Source organism: Haemorhous mexicanus, chromosome 19 (assembly GCF_027477595.1).
Source record: "Haemorhous mexicanus isolate bHaeMex1 chromosome 19, bHaeMex1.pri, whole genome shotgun sequence".
NCBI classification, from domain to species: domain Eukaryota; kingdom Metazoa; phylum Chordata; class Aves; order Passeriformes; family Fringillidae; genus Haemorhous; species Haemorhous mexicanus.
The window spans coordinates 1,633,758-1,651,144 of NC_082359.1; the positions used below are offsets into that span (position 1 = coordinate 1,633,758).

The 17,387-nt window shown below is 54.5% G+C and overlaps 2 protein-coding genes across 5 annotated transcripts; one reads left to right on the forward strand and one right to left on the reverse strand.

The window, feature by feature from the left end:
* Nucleotides 1-503: 503 nt before the first annotated feature.
* LOC132336447 (cytochrome b-c1 complex subunit 9) lies at nucleotides 504-2,005 on the reverse strand. The gene is made up of 2 exons (XM_059863934.1): nucleotides 1,823-2,005; nucleotides 504-736 (listed from the first exon to the last, which is right to left on the reverse strand). The coding sequence occupies exons 1-2, from the start codon at nucleotides 1,961-1,963 to the stop codon at nucleotides 698-700; spliced, it is 180 nt and encodes a 59-aa protein (XP_059719917.1). The 5' UTR covers nucleotides 1,964-2,005; the 3' UTR covers nucleotides 504-697.
* A 49-nt stretch (nucleotides 2,006-2,054) lies between these two features.
* ZMAT5 (zinc finger matrin-type 5) lies at nucleotides 2,055-17,153 on the forward strand. 4 transcript variants are annotated; one of them, XM_059863929.1, is made up of 6 exons: nucleotides 2,055-2,170; nucleotides 6,982-7,204; nucleotides 7,569-7,631; nucleotides 8,064-8,144; nucleotides 14,328-14,439; nucleotides 16,923-17,153. In XM_059863929.1, the coding sequence occupies exons 2-6, from the start codon at nucleotides 7,078-7,080 to the stop codon at nucleotides 17,050-17,052; spliced, it is 513 nt and encodes a 170-aa protein (XP_059719912.1). In that variant the 5' UTR covers nucleotides 2,055-2,170; nucleotides 6,982-7,077; the 3' UTR covers nucleotides 17,053-17,153. The 4 variants fall into 4 exon arrangements, with proteins under 4 accessions (XP_059719912.1, XP_059719916.1, XP_059719914.1 ...); XM_059863933.1 differs by lacking the exon at nucleotides 16,923-17,153 and adding an exon at nucleotides 14,773-16,916; XM_059863931.1 differs by having other exon boundaries at nucleotides 2,121-2,170; nucleotides 6,979-7,204.
* The last annotated feature ends 234 nt before the right edge of the window (nucleotides 17,154-17,387 follow it).

A 17,387-nucleotide genomic window follows, 5' to 3' on the forward strand; every position in this document is an offset into this window, starting at 1 on the left:
AGTGGGGATGGAGGCAGGTGTGACACACAAACCTGACATAACTTCTGCTCCTCCAGCCGTGGGAGGAACCAGGTGGTACAGGGATAATCAGGAAAGGGATCCACAACACCTCTGCAAGCTGCAGCTGATCCCTTCTCAGCCCAGCAGTGCAGAGCACGCTCCTGTTAGGGCAGGGCTGCAGCAGCACCTGCAACTCCAAAAGGCCCCAGGCCAGGACCTTCCACCACAGCTGAGCTACAAAAGGTGCCGTGAGTGGTTCTAAGCCCCTTTTCTGCAGGCACACCAGAAGAAGCAGACAGCTTCTCACCCTTGCCAGGCAGAAGGCAAGGGTTGTTATGAACCACATCTCTCTAAGTGCTTTCAAACCCATTTTAAGATGTTGTGATTCCTAACAGTGCCTTGGAACTCAGGAACAGGGCTGTTTTTAAACATTCTCCACCTCCCAGAGAAGGAGGAGGCATAGAGAGGGCAAAGGACGAGTGAGGTGAACACACAGACACAAGAAAGGACCAGGAGTTTTATTTGAACACAGTAAGGGGAGTACAGCAGCAGAACTCCTTGAGTTCATCTGGCTTCACATCGTATCAGTTGGTGGCTCGGAGTTGTTCCATCAGGAATCCATTCCCAGTTTCAGGAGGCTGAATCCATCCCTGCAGTGCCTGTTGCCACCCCAGGCTGGCTCCTGCTGCTGAGCTGCTCAGTTCTCGTACTTGTGCTTGATGTGTTTCCACAGTTTCTGCATGCAAAACAAGCAGGGGGAAAAAAAAATCAAGATGTTTTAGGCAGCTTCTCAATGGGGTTTGGATAACAGAATCCAAAATGCAAATTATCCTAGTGGGGAGGTGGTGATGGAGTTCTGTACTGGCTCTGGGGGACACAGGGATGCACATGGGAGCTCCTGGCTTCTAATCTGGACAGGGAGGAAGCTGCAGAGATTCCCCTTCCCCTGTTCTGCTCTGGATTAGTGGCCCAGAGACACTTCCTTGAATTCCCAGCCACACTGCAGAGGGCAGTTCTGCTCCTGCACATAAGGGATGCACAGAACAATGATGGAATGGGTTGGAACAGATCTTAAAGCTCATCCCATGCCACCCCTGCAATGGGCAGGGACACGTTCCACTGTCCCAGGCTGCTCCCAGCCCCAGTGTCCAACCTGGCCTTGGGCACTGCCAGGGATCCAGGGCCTGCCCACACTCCCAGGGAAAAATTCCTAATTCCCAATATCCCATCCATCCCTGCCCTCTGGCAGTAGGAAGCCATTCCCTGTGTTCTGTCACTTCAGACTCTTGTCCAAAGTTCTTTTCTCATCTCCTGGAGCCTCTGTATGCCCCGAACGAGGCTCTAAGGTCTCCCCCAAGCCTGCCTCTCTATCCTGCAGTCATTATCCCGCCAATGCTGTACTTAGGAGCCTAAGGACAACTTGACCCCTTTTCCCCAAAGTTCACGCTGGGGACACCCAAGGCCACCAGCCCTTATCCCTTTCCTCCGCCACGGCCAGATCGGCCAAGCCGGGGGCCTGCAGAGCACAAAAGCAGCTTCTTTTCCTCCTCCCACTCCCCCCTACCTTGCACGCCCCTTTAAAGAGGCCAGAGAAGCCCAAGGACACCCCGAAGCCCGGACCACCGAGCGCCACGACAGAAGCGGAACCCCTCGGGCGCGGCCGAGCCGCGCTGACCCTCAGCGAGCCCTCAGCGAGCCCTCAGCGAGCCGCGGGCCCGGGGCTGCCGGGGCGCGGCCCGCGCGGGGCCCAGCGGGGCCGGCCTGACCTTCAGCGCTGGGCCCGCGCCAGGGCGGCCTCGGCGGGGCTTTACACAGCCCTTACCCCTTCGTTGAGCTGCTCGAAGAGCGCGTCTGCGCCCTGGTCGAAGGCGCGCTCGAAGAGCACCGCGCCCAGCACGATCGACAGCGCGAACGTGGAGCTGCGGCGGAACAGCGACGCGTACACCTGCCGAAGCAGCACCATCTTGCCGGAGGGCTCCGCGCCTGCGCCGCGCCGCGAGGGCTGCTGGGGGATGTAGGCGGTACTCTGTGATTTGTACAGCTTGCCGAGCGCCCGTGGGGCATGCTGGAAGTTGTAGGCCACGCGCTGTGCCCTTTGCAATCTGCGCATGCGCGATTGCCGTAGGGCGTTGTGGGAGTTGTAGGCGGTGTGGCGCGGGCCTGGCCAGAGGTGGGTGAGCGTGGCGGGGATACCGGGGGTCCCTGTGAGGGGTCCTTGTGAGGGGTCCTTGTGAGGCTCCGCTCGTCCCATCCCTCCTGCCTTGTCCTCAGCGGCCTCCCCTGGGCCGCCCCTAGAGTTGTGCGGTGAAACCGGCCCGGCCGTGTCTGGGGCGGGACGCAGACGGGGCTGGAGCCAGAGGGCGGCGGGGCGGAGGGCTGGGGGGGTAGAGACGCCCTGGGCCTGGCCTGCCCTGATCTGCCCTGTCCGGGTGTGCGGCCAAGGGTGACAGGGACAGGAAGGAGGCTGCGGTCACTGCCCTCAGCTGACCCCCGGAAGGTGGGTGGGAGGTGATTGGGGGTGTTTTCTGCTGTTTGGGGTTGCAAAAGGTGGTTGGTGTCAATGTCGGGGGAATGGGAGAGGGGTGTGGGGCTCATGAATCATGGAGTGGGTTGGTTGGAAGGGGCCTTGAAGCTCATCCAGTGCCACCCCTGCCATGGGCAGGGACACCTTCCACTATCCCAGGCTGCTCCAAGCCCCATCCAGCCTGGCCTTGGGCACTGCCAGGGATCCAGGGGCAGCCACAGCTGCTCTGGGCACCTGTGCCAGGGCCAGAAGACCTCTGACAGCTGCTCCAGAGGCCTCGGGAGGAGTGGGACCTGGTCCCGTGGGGCAGAACAAAAGTGGGAACGTTCCTATTTGCTGCCCCTCTCTTTGTGTTTCTCTCTTTTTGACCTCAGTGAGAGCAGAGCAGCCCTGCTTGACTCTAGCACAGAGGGGAGAGAGGTAAATTTGGATTTAGGAAGGCAGAACAGACAGGGGTGGAACACGGGGGAATCCTAACACTGAGGCTGTTTCCCCACAGGGCTGTTGCTAAACAAGTATCCATGAAGTTCCAGGGCAGACCCTCTGTTGTTTTGTTTGTCCCACCCCCTCAGAAATAGCACAAGGTCTGTCTGCAGAGTAATTTCTCCTGATTTATTCATATTTTTCCCCTCGTGGAGTGACTCTGGGGATCTGTGGGATTTTTCTGGGTTAGGACAAGACCTCTGCTTGTTCTGGAAGGTGCCTGGCACATTCCTGTGTTGTGCTATCCCTTAGGAACCCCAGAATATCCTGAGTGGGAAGGGACACACAGGGATCATCCAGCTCCTGTCCCTGCTCAGACCCCCCAACAACCCCACCCTGGGCATCCCTGCAGTGCTGTCCAAAGGCTCCTGGAGCTCTGGCAGCCTCGGGGCCGTGCCCATTCCCTGGGGAACCTGGGCAGTGCCAGCACCCTCTGGGGGAAGAACCCTTCCCTGATCTCCAGCCTGACCTGCCCTGGCCCAGCTCCAGCCGTGCCCTGGGTTCTGGCCTTGGTCACCACAGAGCAGAACTCAGACAAACTCAAATTTTATTTTTCAAAAGTAACTGCTCTGGATTATCTCACACAAACCCCCCCAGCTGCCCATTAATTGCTGCTACCAGGATGGTTTGTGTGTGGTCAGGTTGATGTTGATCCCAAATCAAGCTCTGGATTCCCAGTGGAAGCTGTCCCCACCTGTGGCAGGGATTGGGATGAGATGAGCTTTAAGGTCCTTTCCAACCCAACCATTCCATGATTCTATGACAGAGCACAGGGAATGGCTTCCACTGCCAGAGGCAGGGATGGATGGGATATTGGGAATTAGGAATTGTTCCCTGGGAGGCTGGGCAGGCCCTGGCACAGGGTGCCCAGAGCAGCTGTGGCTGCCCCTGGATCTCTGGCAGTGCCCAAGGCCAGGCTGGACAGGGCTTGGAGCACCCTGGGACAGTGAGAAGTGTCCCTGCCATGGCAGGGGTGGCACTGGATGAGCTTTAATGTGCTTTCCAACCCAACCATTCCATGATTCCTCTGGGTGGAATGGAAAGTAGGATCTGTGCCTCTATCATTGGGAAGGTGCTGGCAGACTCTGCTGCCATTTCCAGTCTCCCTGCAGATCTGAGCCCATTTAAATTGGCAGCTGAATATCAGCAGCCTGACACTTGGATTTAATTAATTCACATCTGCCTGGGTATCCAAAGTGGCTGGAATGGCCCCGAGCCCGGGCTGAGAGAAAGCAGGAAATTGAGGTCAGGGCCCAGCAGCACCTCCCGGGGCTGCTGTGGAGAACAGCAGCTCCCCCCAGACACAAAGGAGTCAGTGCCCCTTCGGGGTCACCTTCCTCCCTCTGCCCGGGGAAACACCCCGGGAGGCAGAGATAAAATCTGCAGCTGACACAGAGCAGAGTGGAGTGTTCTGGCAGCAGCTGGAACAGGGAAAATGTGGGATGGTGCCAAGGATATCTTGGCTAGAGTTGTCCCAAGCCCCTTTGAGGTGTCTCACACTAGGGTATTGCTCACCCAGCAGGGCTCCAGAAGACACAGCACAGCATTGCTGTTACACTTTCATACAACATAAAGCCCTGGGTTGTTGGGTTTTTTAAATTTTAATTTGCATTTATTCAGGAAGACTTTTAAGCTGGCACAAAACCTGGCTGGAAGCATTAATGGCTGGTGGGCCCAGGTCTGAGTGCCCTGATTCAGTTGCAAATCAGGGGCTGGAGATACTGAGAGGAAATGGCCAGGCTGAGGCGTTCTTTATAGAACAGCTACATTTACTTTATTTCACAATGACTAAGATGGGTTTAATTAGGAGCCATCTCTGTTTTCAGCTGAATAATGCTCTCTGTTTACTGCCGGAGCCGTTTGGGGAGATGGAAATAGGTTGGTGCTGCTCAGAAGCAGTTTTTGACTCCTCTGGACTCACAGAGTGCTGGGAAGTGCTGGTGTTGCAGAGAGCTGGCAGAAGCCAGCAAGGCATCCATGCAGTGGAATCCCTGAAAAGATGGGGTTAAGTGTTGGGTATAATCACTGAAGGGGAAAGTCTCAGGGAGAGTCTGATACCTCTCTAATTGCTTTTTACAATCCCTCCGTCCCCTGCAATGGGAATTGCTCAGAGAATTTGGGAGCAGGCAGCCGTGGGGTGTGGGATCTGGAGTCTGTAGGAGCTTTCTGCCCTGCTTGTTGCGGGAGGAGGGGGAAGGAGCTTCTGCAATTATTGCTGTTGGAGTGATGAAAGAGAAAGTTTGAAATACGATTTCAAAGGCTGGCTGCTGCTGGGCTTCTGCAGGCAGAATTCCCTGGGAGATCTCTGGAAACTTGTGTGGGACCACTGCAGAATCTCATTTGTTTTCCCTGTCTGCAGCATTCTCTTCTGCAGAGATGGAGTGCAGGAGCAGCAGCTGAGACAGGGAGATTTTTGTGTCACCGGGAACTTTGAGAGACTATGGAATAACATGTGGAACAGGGATTTTTCAGTATTTAAAAGCATTGTTCCCCCTGAATTCCAGCAGCCTCACCACAGTGCTGCAAACCTGGCTGCAAAACTAAGGGATGCAAGGGATGAGGGAATTTACAGCTCCCTGCTCATTAAGCAGAGCTTGGGTTTGGGTTCTTGGGCTGGAGGAGGACGATTTCAGACCTCAAGCCCTGCAGAGCTGGGTTGGGATCAGCCCAGGGAATGGGGGATTTGGGGTCCCAGCACACACAGCTGGGGCATGGCCAGCCCTCACCCCCCCAGGAAGGAACCTCAAAGGGATTCCAGTTCACTTGGAATATCTGAACATTTTACCTTCAGTGTGGAGGTTTTCAATCCAATTTTAAACATCTCAGAAGGTCTTCCCATCAAATGCAGCTTTGCTTTAACTTGTGGTGTGAGGCCTCGGAGATTTCCAGGGGTTTGATTTCGAAGCAGCAGTTCCTGGGAGCAGGGGAGGGAAGGGAATGTGGTGCTGGTGCTCCTGCTGGGATGGATGTCTGGCAGGAGGCTTGGCAGCCCTGCCTGAGCTGGGCACGCTGGGCTCTGAGGGGTAGCCTGATGCTCTGCTCTTCATGCTGAGCCAGGGGAATCAGCCAGGGGGCTGTGATTGCTTCTGGACCCATTTTATTTTTAAAATATTGATTTCTTGTGCTGGTCTCTGTGCCACTTTTTAAATGCATTCAGCTGTTCAAAGTGTCAAAACCTGGAGAATTGCTGTTGGAGTTTATCTCCCAGTCCATCCATCTTTGCCATTCATCAGGTACCTTTATATTCCTTGGGAGAGAGCTTGCAGCTCCTTCAGGATGTTTGTTGCACCTCCAGCAGGGACATCTGATGGGGACAGGTGCCTGAAGGATAAAACACAGGCTGATCTCACCTGCACTGTCGGTGGCAGGCCCAGCACAAGTGGGAGCTCCCAACTTCTGTTGTGATCTTAGTGCTGTACTCAGAGCAGGCACACCTTGGTGCCATGGGCTGGGGAGGATGAGGAGAGCAATCCATGATGTCTGGGAAAAAACAGGTGGCTCAGTGGATGGTAGGAAATATGTCCTGTAGTGTTTGTAATGCAGCTTCCCACCTGCAGCACAGGTGAGATCAGCTTCTGTTTTATCTTTGAGGATGAAATGAGCTTTGCTGTGTTTCTTCCTTACCTTGCAGAGATGGACACTGGGGAGTTTCCTTCCTCTTTTGTATCAGCTCGTGGGGGTTGTGGACCTCCAGCTCCTCCTGTTTGCACCTTGGATGGTTTGTGCTGCACCTTCCCTGGAGCCCGTGGCTCTCTGTTTTCTGTGCTCTGAGCTCAGCAAAGGAGAATCCTTCCAGCAGAGCTGTTGTTGCTTTGGGTGACAGAGATAAATGCAGATCAGGCCTTTTCTCCCATGTACAGGCAGCAGATCCTGCCCCAGCAGTCTGTGATGGACAAGGATGTAAACTGTTGGGTCTCACCTCTTCCTCTGTCTGCCAGCCCTAAGTGATTTGAGTTCTCCTTCTCTGGAAGCAGGCGCTGTAAATCCTGGATCCTCCATTCCCATGACTGGGAGCCGAGGAGCTGCCTGATGACCTCAGGACATGCTGATGCTGTTTTGCCAGGAGAGAGATGGGCAAAAGGTACTTCTGTGACTACTGTGACAGGTCCTTCCAGGACAACCTGCACAACAGGAAGAAACACCTCAATGGAGTGCAGCATCTCCGGGCCAAGAGAGTCTGGTACGACTTATTCCGAGGTGGGTGCTCCCAGCTGTCTGTCACTCCCTTCCTGGGATGGATGTGGGGGAGTGGGAAGAGAAAATAAATCAGCACTGATGGTTTGTACACTCTGTGTGCCAGCAGTTTGAGCACGTGATGCTGCTGAATCAGGCAGTCTCAGAGGTGAAACCCTCGTGTGTGGCTCTGAGCTGTCTCAGCACACAGTTCCAGGTGTGTTAGTGCCAGCCTGAGGAGTGCAGTGGGAATGGGCTAAACTGGCTGTGAAACCATTGCCTGAATGTCCCTCTGCTTCCTTCTGCTCCCTGACCAGTTTGGGACTGGACATGATGGGATTTTGCTGTGCCAAGGATCTTTACCTGGGTTCATCCCTTGTCTCCCCAGATGCTGCTGCTATCCTGCAGGAAGAGCAAACCAAGAAACCTTGTCGGAAGTTTCTGCAAACAGGTGAGGAGTTCTGAGGTGGAATGAAGTGCCTGGGCACTAGCAGCTCTTTCCAGAACCAGCCCAAGGCTGAAGAGAGGGGCTTGGGCCTTTGTTTGGCATCCAGGTGTGATGGAGCCTGGGTTTACTTGCACAAAGACCTCCTGTGGGTGGTTCTCATGGGACTCTGGCTTTTCCCAGAATTATTAAAGTTGGAAAGACCTTTAAGATCACAAAGTCTAAATGTCAGTACAGCACCACCATGTTCATCATTAAACCATGTCCGCAGGTGCCCCATGCACAGATTTTTTGAGCACTTCCAGGGATGGTGACTGCACCACTTTTCTGGGCAACCCATTCCAATGCTTTACAACCCATCCTGTGAAGAAATATTTCCTAATATCTAATCTAGAGAATTTTGAGACTGGATTTTCAAATCTCACTATTTCATTCCAGGACAGTGTGATTTTGGGTCCAACTGCAGATTTTCCCACATGACAGAGCAGGACCTGGAGAAGCTGAGTGCCCAGGTTCAAGGTGAGTCCTCCAACAAGGCAATATCTGAGGATCTCCTCGGAGGGGGAGTTGCTGCAGGGGGATGTGAGGGGTTGTGCAGGGTGTGATCCCTTGCTGCCTGCATGGAGCCAGCCAATCCCTCTTGCTTCGCAGTGCTGTGTGAGCCTGGAAGTGCTGCAGTTTGTCATATGCTTCCTGCTCTCGAGCTGCTGGCACAGACACAAACCTGGAGCTGAGCAGTGCTGTTACCACTTGGCAGCAAGAGTTTGGAGTGGCCTTCCTGAGCCCTCGGGGTTTTGCTCAGTCAGGGAATAAAAACTGTCAGCAGCAGAGGGCACTGGTACATCACATCCCCTTATATTTATGGATTTGATTTCCCCCCACCTTGCTGCTATTACCAGGGAGCTGCTGCTTCAACCCGTGGGAAGAGCTGGTGGGAAGAGCTGTCCTGCTGTCGGGCTGTGAAAGGGGTCCTGGATCCAGAAACAGCCTCTGCTTGGGTGGCTTTGGATGGAAGTGAAGTGTGGGCAGAGGGTGGATGGCAGCTGCTCCCTGCTGGGAGCCTGCAGAGCACTTTTGAACTTTCTCATTCTGGGACTACCATTCTTGGAACTACTTTTCTTTTAGGGAAAAGAGGTGGTAGCTCTCTTTTCTCCACATTACTTCAGTGGTTAAAGAAAATCACAGAATCCTAGACTGGGCTGGGTGGGAAGGGATCTCAGAGCTCATCTCACTCCACTCCTGCCATGGGCAGGGACGCCTTCCACTAGACCAGGTTACTCCAAGCCCCATCCAGCTTGGACATCCAAGCCCCATCCATCCCTTGGACACTTCCAGGGAGTGTGAGTGAGGTGTTGGTGAGAACTTGCAGAATGGTTGGAATCTCCACTGGAGATCATCTAATCCTCACCATGCTGGAAGCAGGGTGAACTCAAGCAGGGTGCTCAGGGGCACATCCAGGGTGTTTCAAATATCTCAAGGCTGGAGACTCTGTGAATGACCTGATCTAGTGTTTGAATGGGTTCATAATAAAAATGTGTAATTTTTAAAATATTTAAATAGAAATTCCTGATGGAAATTCCCGTATTTTGGGTTGTGCCCATTGTCTCTGTACTGGGGAGCCCAGCAGTGGGTACAGCACCCAGTTGTGGCCTCACAGTGTGGAGCAGAGAAGGATTCCTTCCCCAGCCCGGTGTCCCAGTGCAGCCCAGCTTGGAGCAGCTCCCATGCCCACACCCTCGCTGGAGCCAGCTGTTGTTTTGCCAGGAGTCTGGCGAAGCCAGGCTGAAGTGTTGGAAGTGTGGGATGTGAGAGAGGGGTGTGCGTGGGGCAGAGCCTCTCCTGGCCCTCAGAGGGATCCCGTTTGGGGAGGGAGAGCCCAGGGGAGCCAGGGGGAGGCAGGCAGGCAGCACAGAGCTATTCCAGGCTGTGCTGAGTCAGTGAGAGCCCCCGAGGTGACTCTGAATCAATCTCTGAGCGCTGCTGGCAGTCGATAAAGCCACGGTGGGGATGGAGTGCTCCAGCCCTTCCCAGAGTCACCTTCCAGCCAGAGCCTCTCCCTGACCCCCCTCTGCTGGGCTCCCGAGGGTGCACAGAGTGGCAGCACAGGAACCTCTAGCATTTCCAGGCACTGGCGGTTCCTGCAGGAGAAGTGGGAGTTCTCTGGAGCGGAGCAGGGAGGGCTGGCAGCTCCTCTGCACTTGGGCAGCTTTCCTTGCCAATTACACTTGTTATTGAGTATTGACTTGTGTCAAATGGGTCAGTGTGAGTGCAGGATTGGCTGCTGAGAGCCAGTTCCAGGGAGATTACTGGGAAACCTTGCATTTGTGCTCCGGAGTCAAACATTTCATTTACCAATTAGCCCTGAAGGAGTGATGGCCAGGGGACAGGGAGTGCTTGGTTGGAGAGTCCAATCCTGCTCACCTCTCTCATGGCGTGGTTTCGTGCATCACACAGACTCCAGCTCTGATCAGAGAGTTTGGAGGGATTTGGTGCAGGGAAAGGCTCAGCAGGATTTGGTGGAGGAGAGGGACAGCCTGTAACAGACAGGATGGAAGGATCAGACGCTCTCTGGTGAGTCATGGAGACATCCCAACACTCCTTCAGCTGCCAAAGCACCCTTGTCTCAGGTGCTGGGGCTGCTCTGAGGAGGGCAGAGTTGAGGGTGAACTTGTAGTGGCAGGAAATGTAATTCACACAGGATTCTCCATCACTAATATCCCACATGCATTCCCACTCAGGATCTCTGAGCCACGAGCCATCCCAAGCCACAGCCAGCAGGATTGGAGCAATCTGGACCAGGCTGCCTCTCACTGACCCAGCTGGGAGATTTTGGCAGCTTTGGGGCCAGGGGTCATCCGGGATTTGAGATGAGCCAAGAGATTGGAAGCTCCAGAGCTTTCCCAAGCCTGGGGGGACCATGCTGGGGGTGGCCAGGCTAGTGGGGGACACTTTCCTGGTGGGCCTACAGTGCTGCTTAACCCTCCTTTCCTCAGCTCTGGTGCAGGCAAAGCCTTGTCTGACTTTTTTTTTTAACCATCTAAACTGTGATGACACTTTTTTTATCATGTAAATATTGAACCTGTCCCTGAGTCTCTGTGAGTATTTGGCATTGCTAGCTCTGTGTCCATGAACTCACCTTGATAATGAAGTATTTTTATCACAGCCAAAGGAAACGTGACATTATCCTTAACATTTGGCCCTTTTAATGCTGGGAGTTCACCCTGTAGTTTGTGTAAGTTTTGTAGGTTAAGCAGGAAAATTTCTGGATGATTCCATGTTCTAGAACAGCTTGGAGCCTGGCCTACTTTGGCGTCAGCATCTCTGCACCCTGTAGAATATCCTCATCAAGAAGCAACAGTTTACACCTTCAGCAGGGAGGGAGCTCATATTCCCAGCTGTTCCCCCATCAAAGCATTAGCCTTCTGCATCTGCTGCATCATTCATCAGCCAGACACTTCCAGGCTGTCATTTTAAGTACAGTCATGTCAGGAAAAGTCACTGTCAAATTGCCATCTCCTTGCTCAGAGTTATTGGCTCCCCGCTAATCTGTGTCCCTGATGCAGGCAGGATCGACCTGGCTGGGCTCTGGTGGCTCCAGCCAGGCAGGGCTGCCAGAGGAGGGCACAGCTGGGGTGGGTTTGCAGGATGTCCATGAGGTTGCAAGGATCTGAGGGCCCTGCTGGGGTGGCTGGAATCCACCAGTTTAACTGTACAGGGAGTGGGAGGAGTGCTCACAGTGGGCTGCAGGGCAGTCACTTGTTTGGCTGCTCTGATTGCAGGGGCTCCTCAGCCTCATCTCAGCCATGCTCTGGTGCTGGTCTTGTGCTCTGGAGGAGTTTGGGTTCCACATCATCCACCCAGGAGGCAGCTGAGGGATTTGATGTGCATCTCTTTGCTGGGTGGGAGCTGAGGGATTTCCTGTGCATTGCCTTGCTGGGTGACCCCCCCAGCAAGTACTGGCGGGTTCCATCTCTCACACACCAGTGCCTTTGTCAAGAGTAAAACCCATGAGGAGAGAAGATAGGTGTGGACCCTGCTCTGGCATCACTAGAGGCACTTCACAACTGCAGGTGCTCTTTCAGTTGGCTGTAAGTAGGCTTTGAAGCAAACACCACAGTGAGGAGGAGGAGGGGGGAAGCACCTTCACACCTGTCCAGCTGCACAGGCATGTGTGGGGAGCAAGGGCTGGTAAAGGCCTTTCAGAGCTGCTTCTTGGAATAGCTGTTGGCATTCAGGGAGTATTTCCAATTTCAGGGTGCATTTGGTGGTCCCTGGATGGGACATGGACATCATCAGTGTGGGCAGAGCTGGAGAGCTGCCTGTCCCTGCTGCCGTATTTCTGAGCCTGAGGTTTGGACTGCTCTGTAGCAGCAGCTCCTGGAGCTGTGAGAACAGAGAGACAGCTGGATGTCTTTCTGATGTGAATATCTGGGGCCTCATTTGGGGCAGTGCGAATCCAGAGTGGTTCCACAGCATCCAGTGAACTTTTCTGGCTGGGACCATGAGTTGTGGCTACTCCATCGCTGGTGTGGTACCTTGGGGCTCCCTGCTGTGAACAGAGAAGCTTGGACTGTTCATGTTCTGTTCTCTGTTGGGGCTGGGAGTTGGATGAAAAGGAAATCGCAGTGGTACACAGAGGTGGGAGAGATTCACCATGATTTTCTTCCCTGCCTCATTGAAGCTTCTCGTAGACACTGCTTGTCTGTCCCCCTGCTAAGGTGGGATGTGCTCAGGAGGTGGAAGAACATGGAGCAAAGGGGAATAAGGTGCTCATGTTGCCAGATGAGTCTAAACCTGAGTGTGAGCTGTGCCCTGCTCTCCAGGCTGAGCTTCTTGCCTTCCCATCTCCCCACCTGGCCTGCTGGTTGGGTTGACCCCAGGTAGCTCTGCTGGGGCTTTGATCCTTCCTTGGGAACTGTGGGAGACTGGAACATTGCTGTCCCCAACCTTCTCGTTGGGTTCAGAGCAGCAGCCGGACCACAGCGGGCTTTCTGTGGTGGCACTGGGCGCATTGTCACCCCGCCCAGCAGCAGCAGCTGAAAAGGCTGGATGACAAATTATCCATCTGGCTGTTCATTGTGTAGCACATCCCTGCCATCCTGATTTAGTATTCAACAGGCAGATGAATAATTGGTTGCCACCAGTAGGATGAAGTGATCCTTCACTCTGCCCAAGCACTATTAATTTCACACCCTGTCTGCAAAGGTATAATATTTTCCTTAAAACTTGTGACATATGGTGGGTGGGTGTGGAGCAGGCTCCTGTGGGGCACGGCTGCAGGTGCCTTGATCCCTAAATGGGATCAGGGATCCCCCAGAAGGATGGATGAGCAGGGCTAAGGGAATGACATGCAGCTGCCTCTGCTTCCTTTTTATTGTCACCAGTATTTGGTTTTCTGAGTTCCCTGCTCTGTTAGGTGGAAAGTTTCCACTAGGCTCGGGTTGGGATCACTGGGAGTGTGTCCTCATCCCTGATGTGCTGGCAGGAGTGTGGCTGTGTCAGGACTCCTGCTAGACCTGTTCAGCACGAGCTCTCTCCCTGCAGCTGGGGGGGACTGGGGAGCTTTGCTAACTGGGCAGCTGTGGGTTTGTGCCACGCTGGCTCCGTGCCCTTCTCCCCAGGGGTGCCTGTGGGCATCTGCCCACACAGCCCTTCCAGAGTGATTGGAGGGGTTGAAATCTTGATTCACTAAACAGCAGAGGTTTCCTTCTGGTTTCCTTCCTCATTCCTAACACCATGAGAAATAGAACATGGAGTAATGGGCTCAAACTGGAAGAGGGGACATTTAGGTTAGGTATAGGTTGGACTCGATGGTCTCTCTTGAACCTGATTGATTCTGTGATTCTATGATTTATGGAAGAAATCCTTCCCTCTGATGGGGTGAGGCCCTGGCACAGGGTGCCCAGAGAAGCTGTGGCTGCCCCTGGATCCCTGGAAGTATCCAAGGCCAGGTTGGACAGGGCTTGGAGCAGCCTGGGCTAGTGGAAGGTGTCCCTGACTGTGGCCGGGGGTGGAACAGGATGAGCTTTGAGGTGACTTCCAACCAAACCATTCCACCTTTCTAAATACAAGAACTTGTTCCCTGGTTCTCTCTGCCCTGGTTCTGCCCCTGGGCTGGTGACAGCTCTGTCTGGGCTGTGCAGGGGCTGGGGACACATCAGGCAGGGAGCTCCTTAAGCATCCCTGACAGCAGCTCTGGGATCTGTCTGCTGGCTTCAACACGCACCCGGAACTGTTCAGACTCCCAAGGCTGCCAAGGCTGCATTGATCCGGACCCTGTCCCTGTCATTTCCACCTAACAGGGCAGGGGTGGCACAGTTGCTGCTGCCAGTTGGAGGGACACAGCTCTGGAAACAGCTCAGGGCCAGCTGAGGCTGTTCCAGGAAAGGATGAGGGTGATCTGCCCCGGGGGGAGACGTCAGACTCCCCTCAGTGCCCAAACTGCCACCGTGCTGGTTTAGCTCTTGTCCCCTGCTCTGCCTGGCTGCAGCTGTCACCAAACATCAGATGGCAGGAGGGCACAGGAGGAGGAGGAGGAGGAGGGGCTGCCCAGGCATGGTGCACACTCTCCACCCTCTGAAACTGTGCAGGGTAATAAGCAGCAGGTTTAATGGAGTGAAAGGACAAGGGTCTGGCGGCCCATTCTCTCATGGCCCTCCCTCTGATCCAGCCCTCTCTGATCTCAATCTTTCTCTCAAGCAGGGGAGAAGAGGCTGAAGGAGCTGCAGAGGGAGGGAGCAGATATCCCACCTGGCACCATTGAGGACTGGCTGGACAAGAGAGCCCAGAGGCTGAACGCAGCTCAGAGTAGCAGGTACTGGGTACTGGGGAGCATCCAGGTGTGGATGCAAGGGGGATCCCACAGGAGGGCTGGGATAGGGGAGGGTGCAGGACATCAGAGCTCTCAACACCCCCAGGCAGCACTCATGAGGGGCCTGTGTATGGGTGCAGCCCTGCCTGCCCCACCGGGGATGTCTGCACAGATGTCCCTGTTTGCCAAGGGACACTTTGGGAGCAAGCCACAGCAGAGAGCTGCCCTTGCTCTGTGCAGAGCGCACAGACACACCTGAAAGAACAGAGCTGCTGCTGTGCTGGCTCATTAATGCCCAGGGTTCAGTCTCAGGAGCCTGCTTTCATCTGTTGACAGCTCCCCCATGCCCTGCCTGCCAGGGAGGGTGGAATTGGCTCCTCCTCACAGGATCCATTCAGACTGGGGCACTGGCTGTTTGCTCGCTCACCTGACTCTGCCGCAGGCTTAATGGGATGACATTTGGGCAGGTGCCAAATCTCTCTTCTGTTCTTTCTCTGTTTGTTCCCGTCCTCTCCGTGTTTGGACTGGGCAGGAGCTTCCTTCTGGTGCTTGTCTGAGCTTGTTGCTCTGGGATTGTTCTGTCCCTCAGCTCAGCTGCCCTTGGCCTTGCAGAGGTGCCCACATTCCTGTCCCCTGCACTTCTCTTTCCCCATTTTGTTTGTTCTGCCTGTGAATCCCTGGAACATGGGATAGATCAGTTCTTATAGAAGATAGCCATCGCTATTCCCAGAGGAATTTCCAGACCTTCAGAACTACTTGGTCATACCCAGAGGAATGTTCAGACCTTCAGAACTTGGTCCTTGCTGCCTCCATAGATGCGCAAAACAAATTTCCAGGATTGTTGCTCTTTTTCCAGCTTCCCTCTCCCTTCAGGCTCAGAAACCATCTGCTACAGGAATTAAACACCAACTATTGGAACTTCCCTTCCTCTCTCCAGTCTTGCCAATGTCTCTCCCAATCATCTCTGTGCTCCCCTTGTGCCCTCCAGCCCCACATTTCGTGGGATTGATTTTTACCGATTTCCAAAGGAAACGTAGAGCATGGATTTCCATTAGAAAAGGATCCAAGGCCTCAAAGCTTCTGGGATGCCACAAGTTCCATATGTGTGGAAGTAGGTAGAGAGGGATCCCATTAACACCTTCAGAAAGGAAATATTCTTGACCTTGCTAGCCACTGGAGAATCCCTGTGGGACAGGCATTGAGAATGCTCCAGCTGTAGATAAACCTTTGATAGAGCACTTGTAGCTCATGAGACCCCAGGGAATTGAGTACCCAGGCAGCATCCTGTCTATTGATCGGTCCTGTTGCTCAGGAAATGCTCATTAGGTGATGGCTCAACCTTGCAGCATTCCCTCTGCTCCATATCCACCATGTGCCTGAGCCACAGTGCTGGGGGGATGACACCAAATATCCCTGCCCAGAGGGGCTGGTGTGTGTCCTCATGGTCCTGCCTCATCCTGGGCTCTGGAGAATCTCCGCTGAGGGGATAAACCTTGAGCCAAGTGACTTTGCTCTGTGTTAGTTGCCTGGAAAACGCTCCTGGAAAACTACTCCTGTAGTTGGCTCTGGGCCACGGCCCCGCAGGGAGAGGAGGGTGCTGCTTCTCCCCGGGGTTATGTAAAGGAGTTTGATTAGATTTCTTCTGGCATAACAATTAAAAAGATTCATCAGGATCGGAGGTAGAGGCCTGAGAAGCTGCAAGGTTGCTGTCAGGGCTTGTGTGAGAGAACAAATGAGCTTCCTGCACTTGGGAATTATTGGAAAAGGTATGTTTCCCATGAATTTAAACGTGCCCCAGTCAAGCTGGAGGCAAGGGAGAGATGGTTCTTGCTCCTGCACTTCTTCATCCCAGTGTGGTGTTTGCAGCAGCCTCGACCAGTAAAGATGAGGAGAGGGGCATGGACAGAGTGATTCCCAGGCTGTGGGGTGAGAGAGAAGCCTCTTCCCTCTGCTCAAGGGTCCTCTGGTGCACACACCCTGCTGGTTTGGCAGCTCCTCCATTTCCGAGGGGTCCTTGTCCTTTGGGAAGTGCGCAGCTGGCTTGGGATTTGGGCTGCTCAGAAAGAAACATCTGCTGATTTTGTTTGTTCTTCCAACTCAGCTGTGTGAGGAGTGGGGATGGAGGGGCTGGGACCAGCCCTGCTCCCTGCACCTGGCAGCTGTGCCTGCTGAGCCCCTCTCAGGGGGCTGTGCTGCTCCCCCCAGCCCAAGCCCCCTCACCTCAGTGATCCCACCTCAGTTTTCTCTGGCACACACTGTGTTAGGCTGCTTGGATATGCTGGGAATGGTCACACAACTGTTCTGGTGCTGGATTTGGGATGGGGGAATGAATGAACCCATTTGGTGATAACCAAAACCTTCCTCTGCTGGTCCCTTCTCTTTGGGAGCTACTGGAGGGGGCACAGGGAACACTAGCCCCCAGCATGACCTTGGTGTCAGACAGACACACTGCTTCTCACCTCATCCCTTTCCGTCTCCTCTCACAGTGTTCTTCTTGAGAAACCAGCACCATTCCAGTACCCTCTGGGCTGGCCACCAGTGCAGGAGCTGCCCCCGTCCCTGCAGGCCCCCCCGCCGGGGGGGTGGCCAGTGCCCCCCAACCTGCAGTGGGGCTGAGGCACCCCCAGAGCCTGGCTGGGGCTGCCTGCCTCTGCTCTGGGAAAGGGACAGGAATATTTATACACGCTTTTATTTCAATAAACCCTCCTTCCACCCGTTGCAGCCTCCGTGTGTCGTGTTCCTGCTGGCCTGGCAGCCTCCCGTGGGCTGAGCCACTCCCTTGGCTCTCTCCCCGCCTCTGGAACGGGATCTGTGCTCAGCACAGCTCCAGCCCTGCACAGGGGCTGTCTGTTGTCACCTGAAGCCGACATTCCCCATTTCCTGGGTGGGATCCATCCCCTCATATCACTGCTGCCTGCTCTGCCTGCTCTCAGTCCAGCTCCATGCTGGGC

Bases quoted from the DNA above. Each gene is read 5' to 3' on its own strand.
- LOC132336447 (XM_059863934.1), bottom strand. From the start codon at position 1,963: ATGGTGCTGCTTCGGCAGGTGTACGCGTCGCTGTTCCGCCGCAGCTCC. The intron at 737-1,822 runs GTAAGGGCTGTG...TTTTGCATGCAG, and splicing joins TCGAGCAGCTCAACGAAGGG to AAACTGTGGAAACACATCAA.
- ZMAT5 (XM_059863929.1), top strand. From the start codon at position 7,078: ATGGGCAAAAGGTACTTCTGTGACTACTGTGACAGGTCCTTCCAGGAC. The intron at 7,205-7,568 runs GTGGGTGCTCCC...TTGTCTCCCCAG, and splicing joins CTGGTACGACTTATTCCGAG to ATGCTGCTGCTATCCTGCAG. The intron at 7,632-8,063 runs GTGAGGAGTTCT...ATTTCATTCCAG, and splicing joins TCGGAAGTTTCTGCAAACAG to GACAGTGTGATTTTGGGTCC.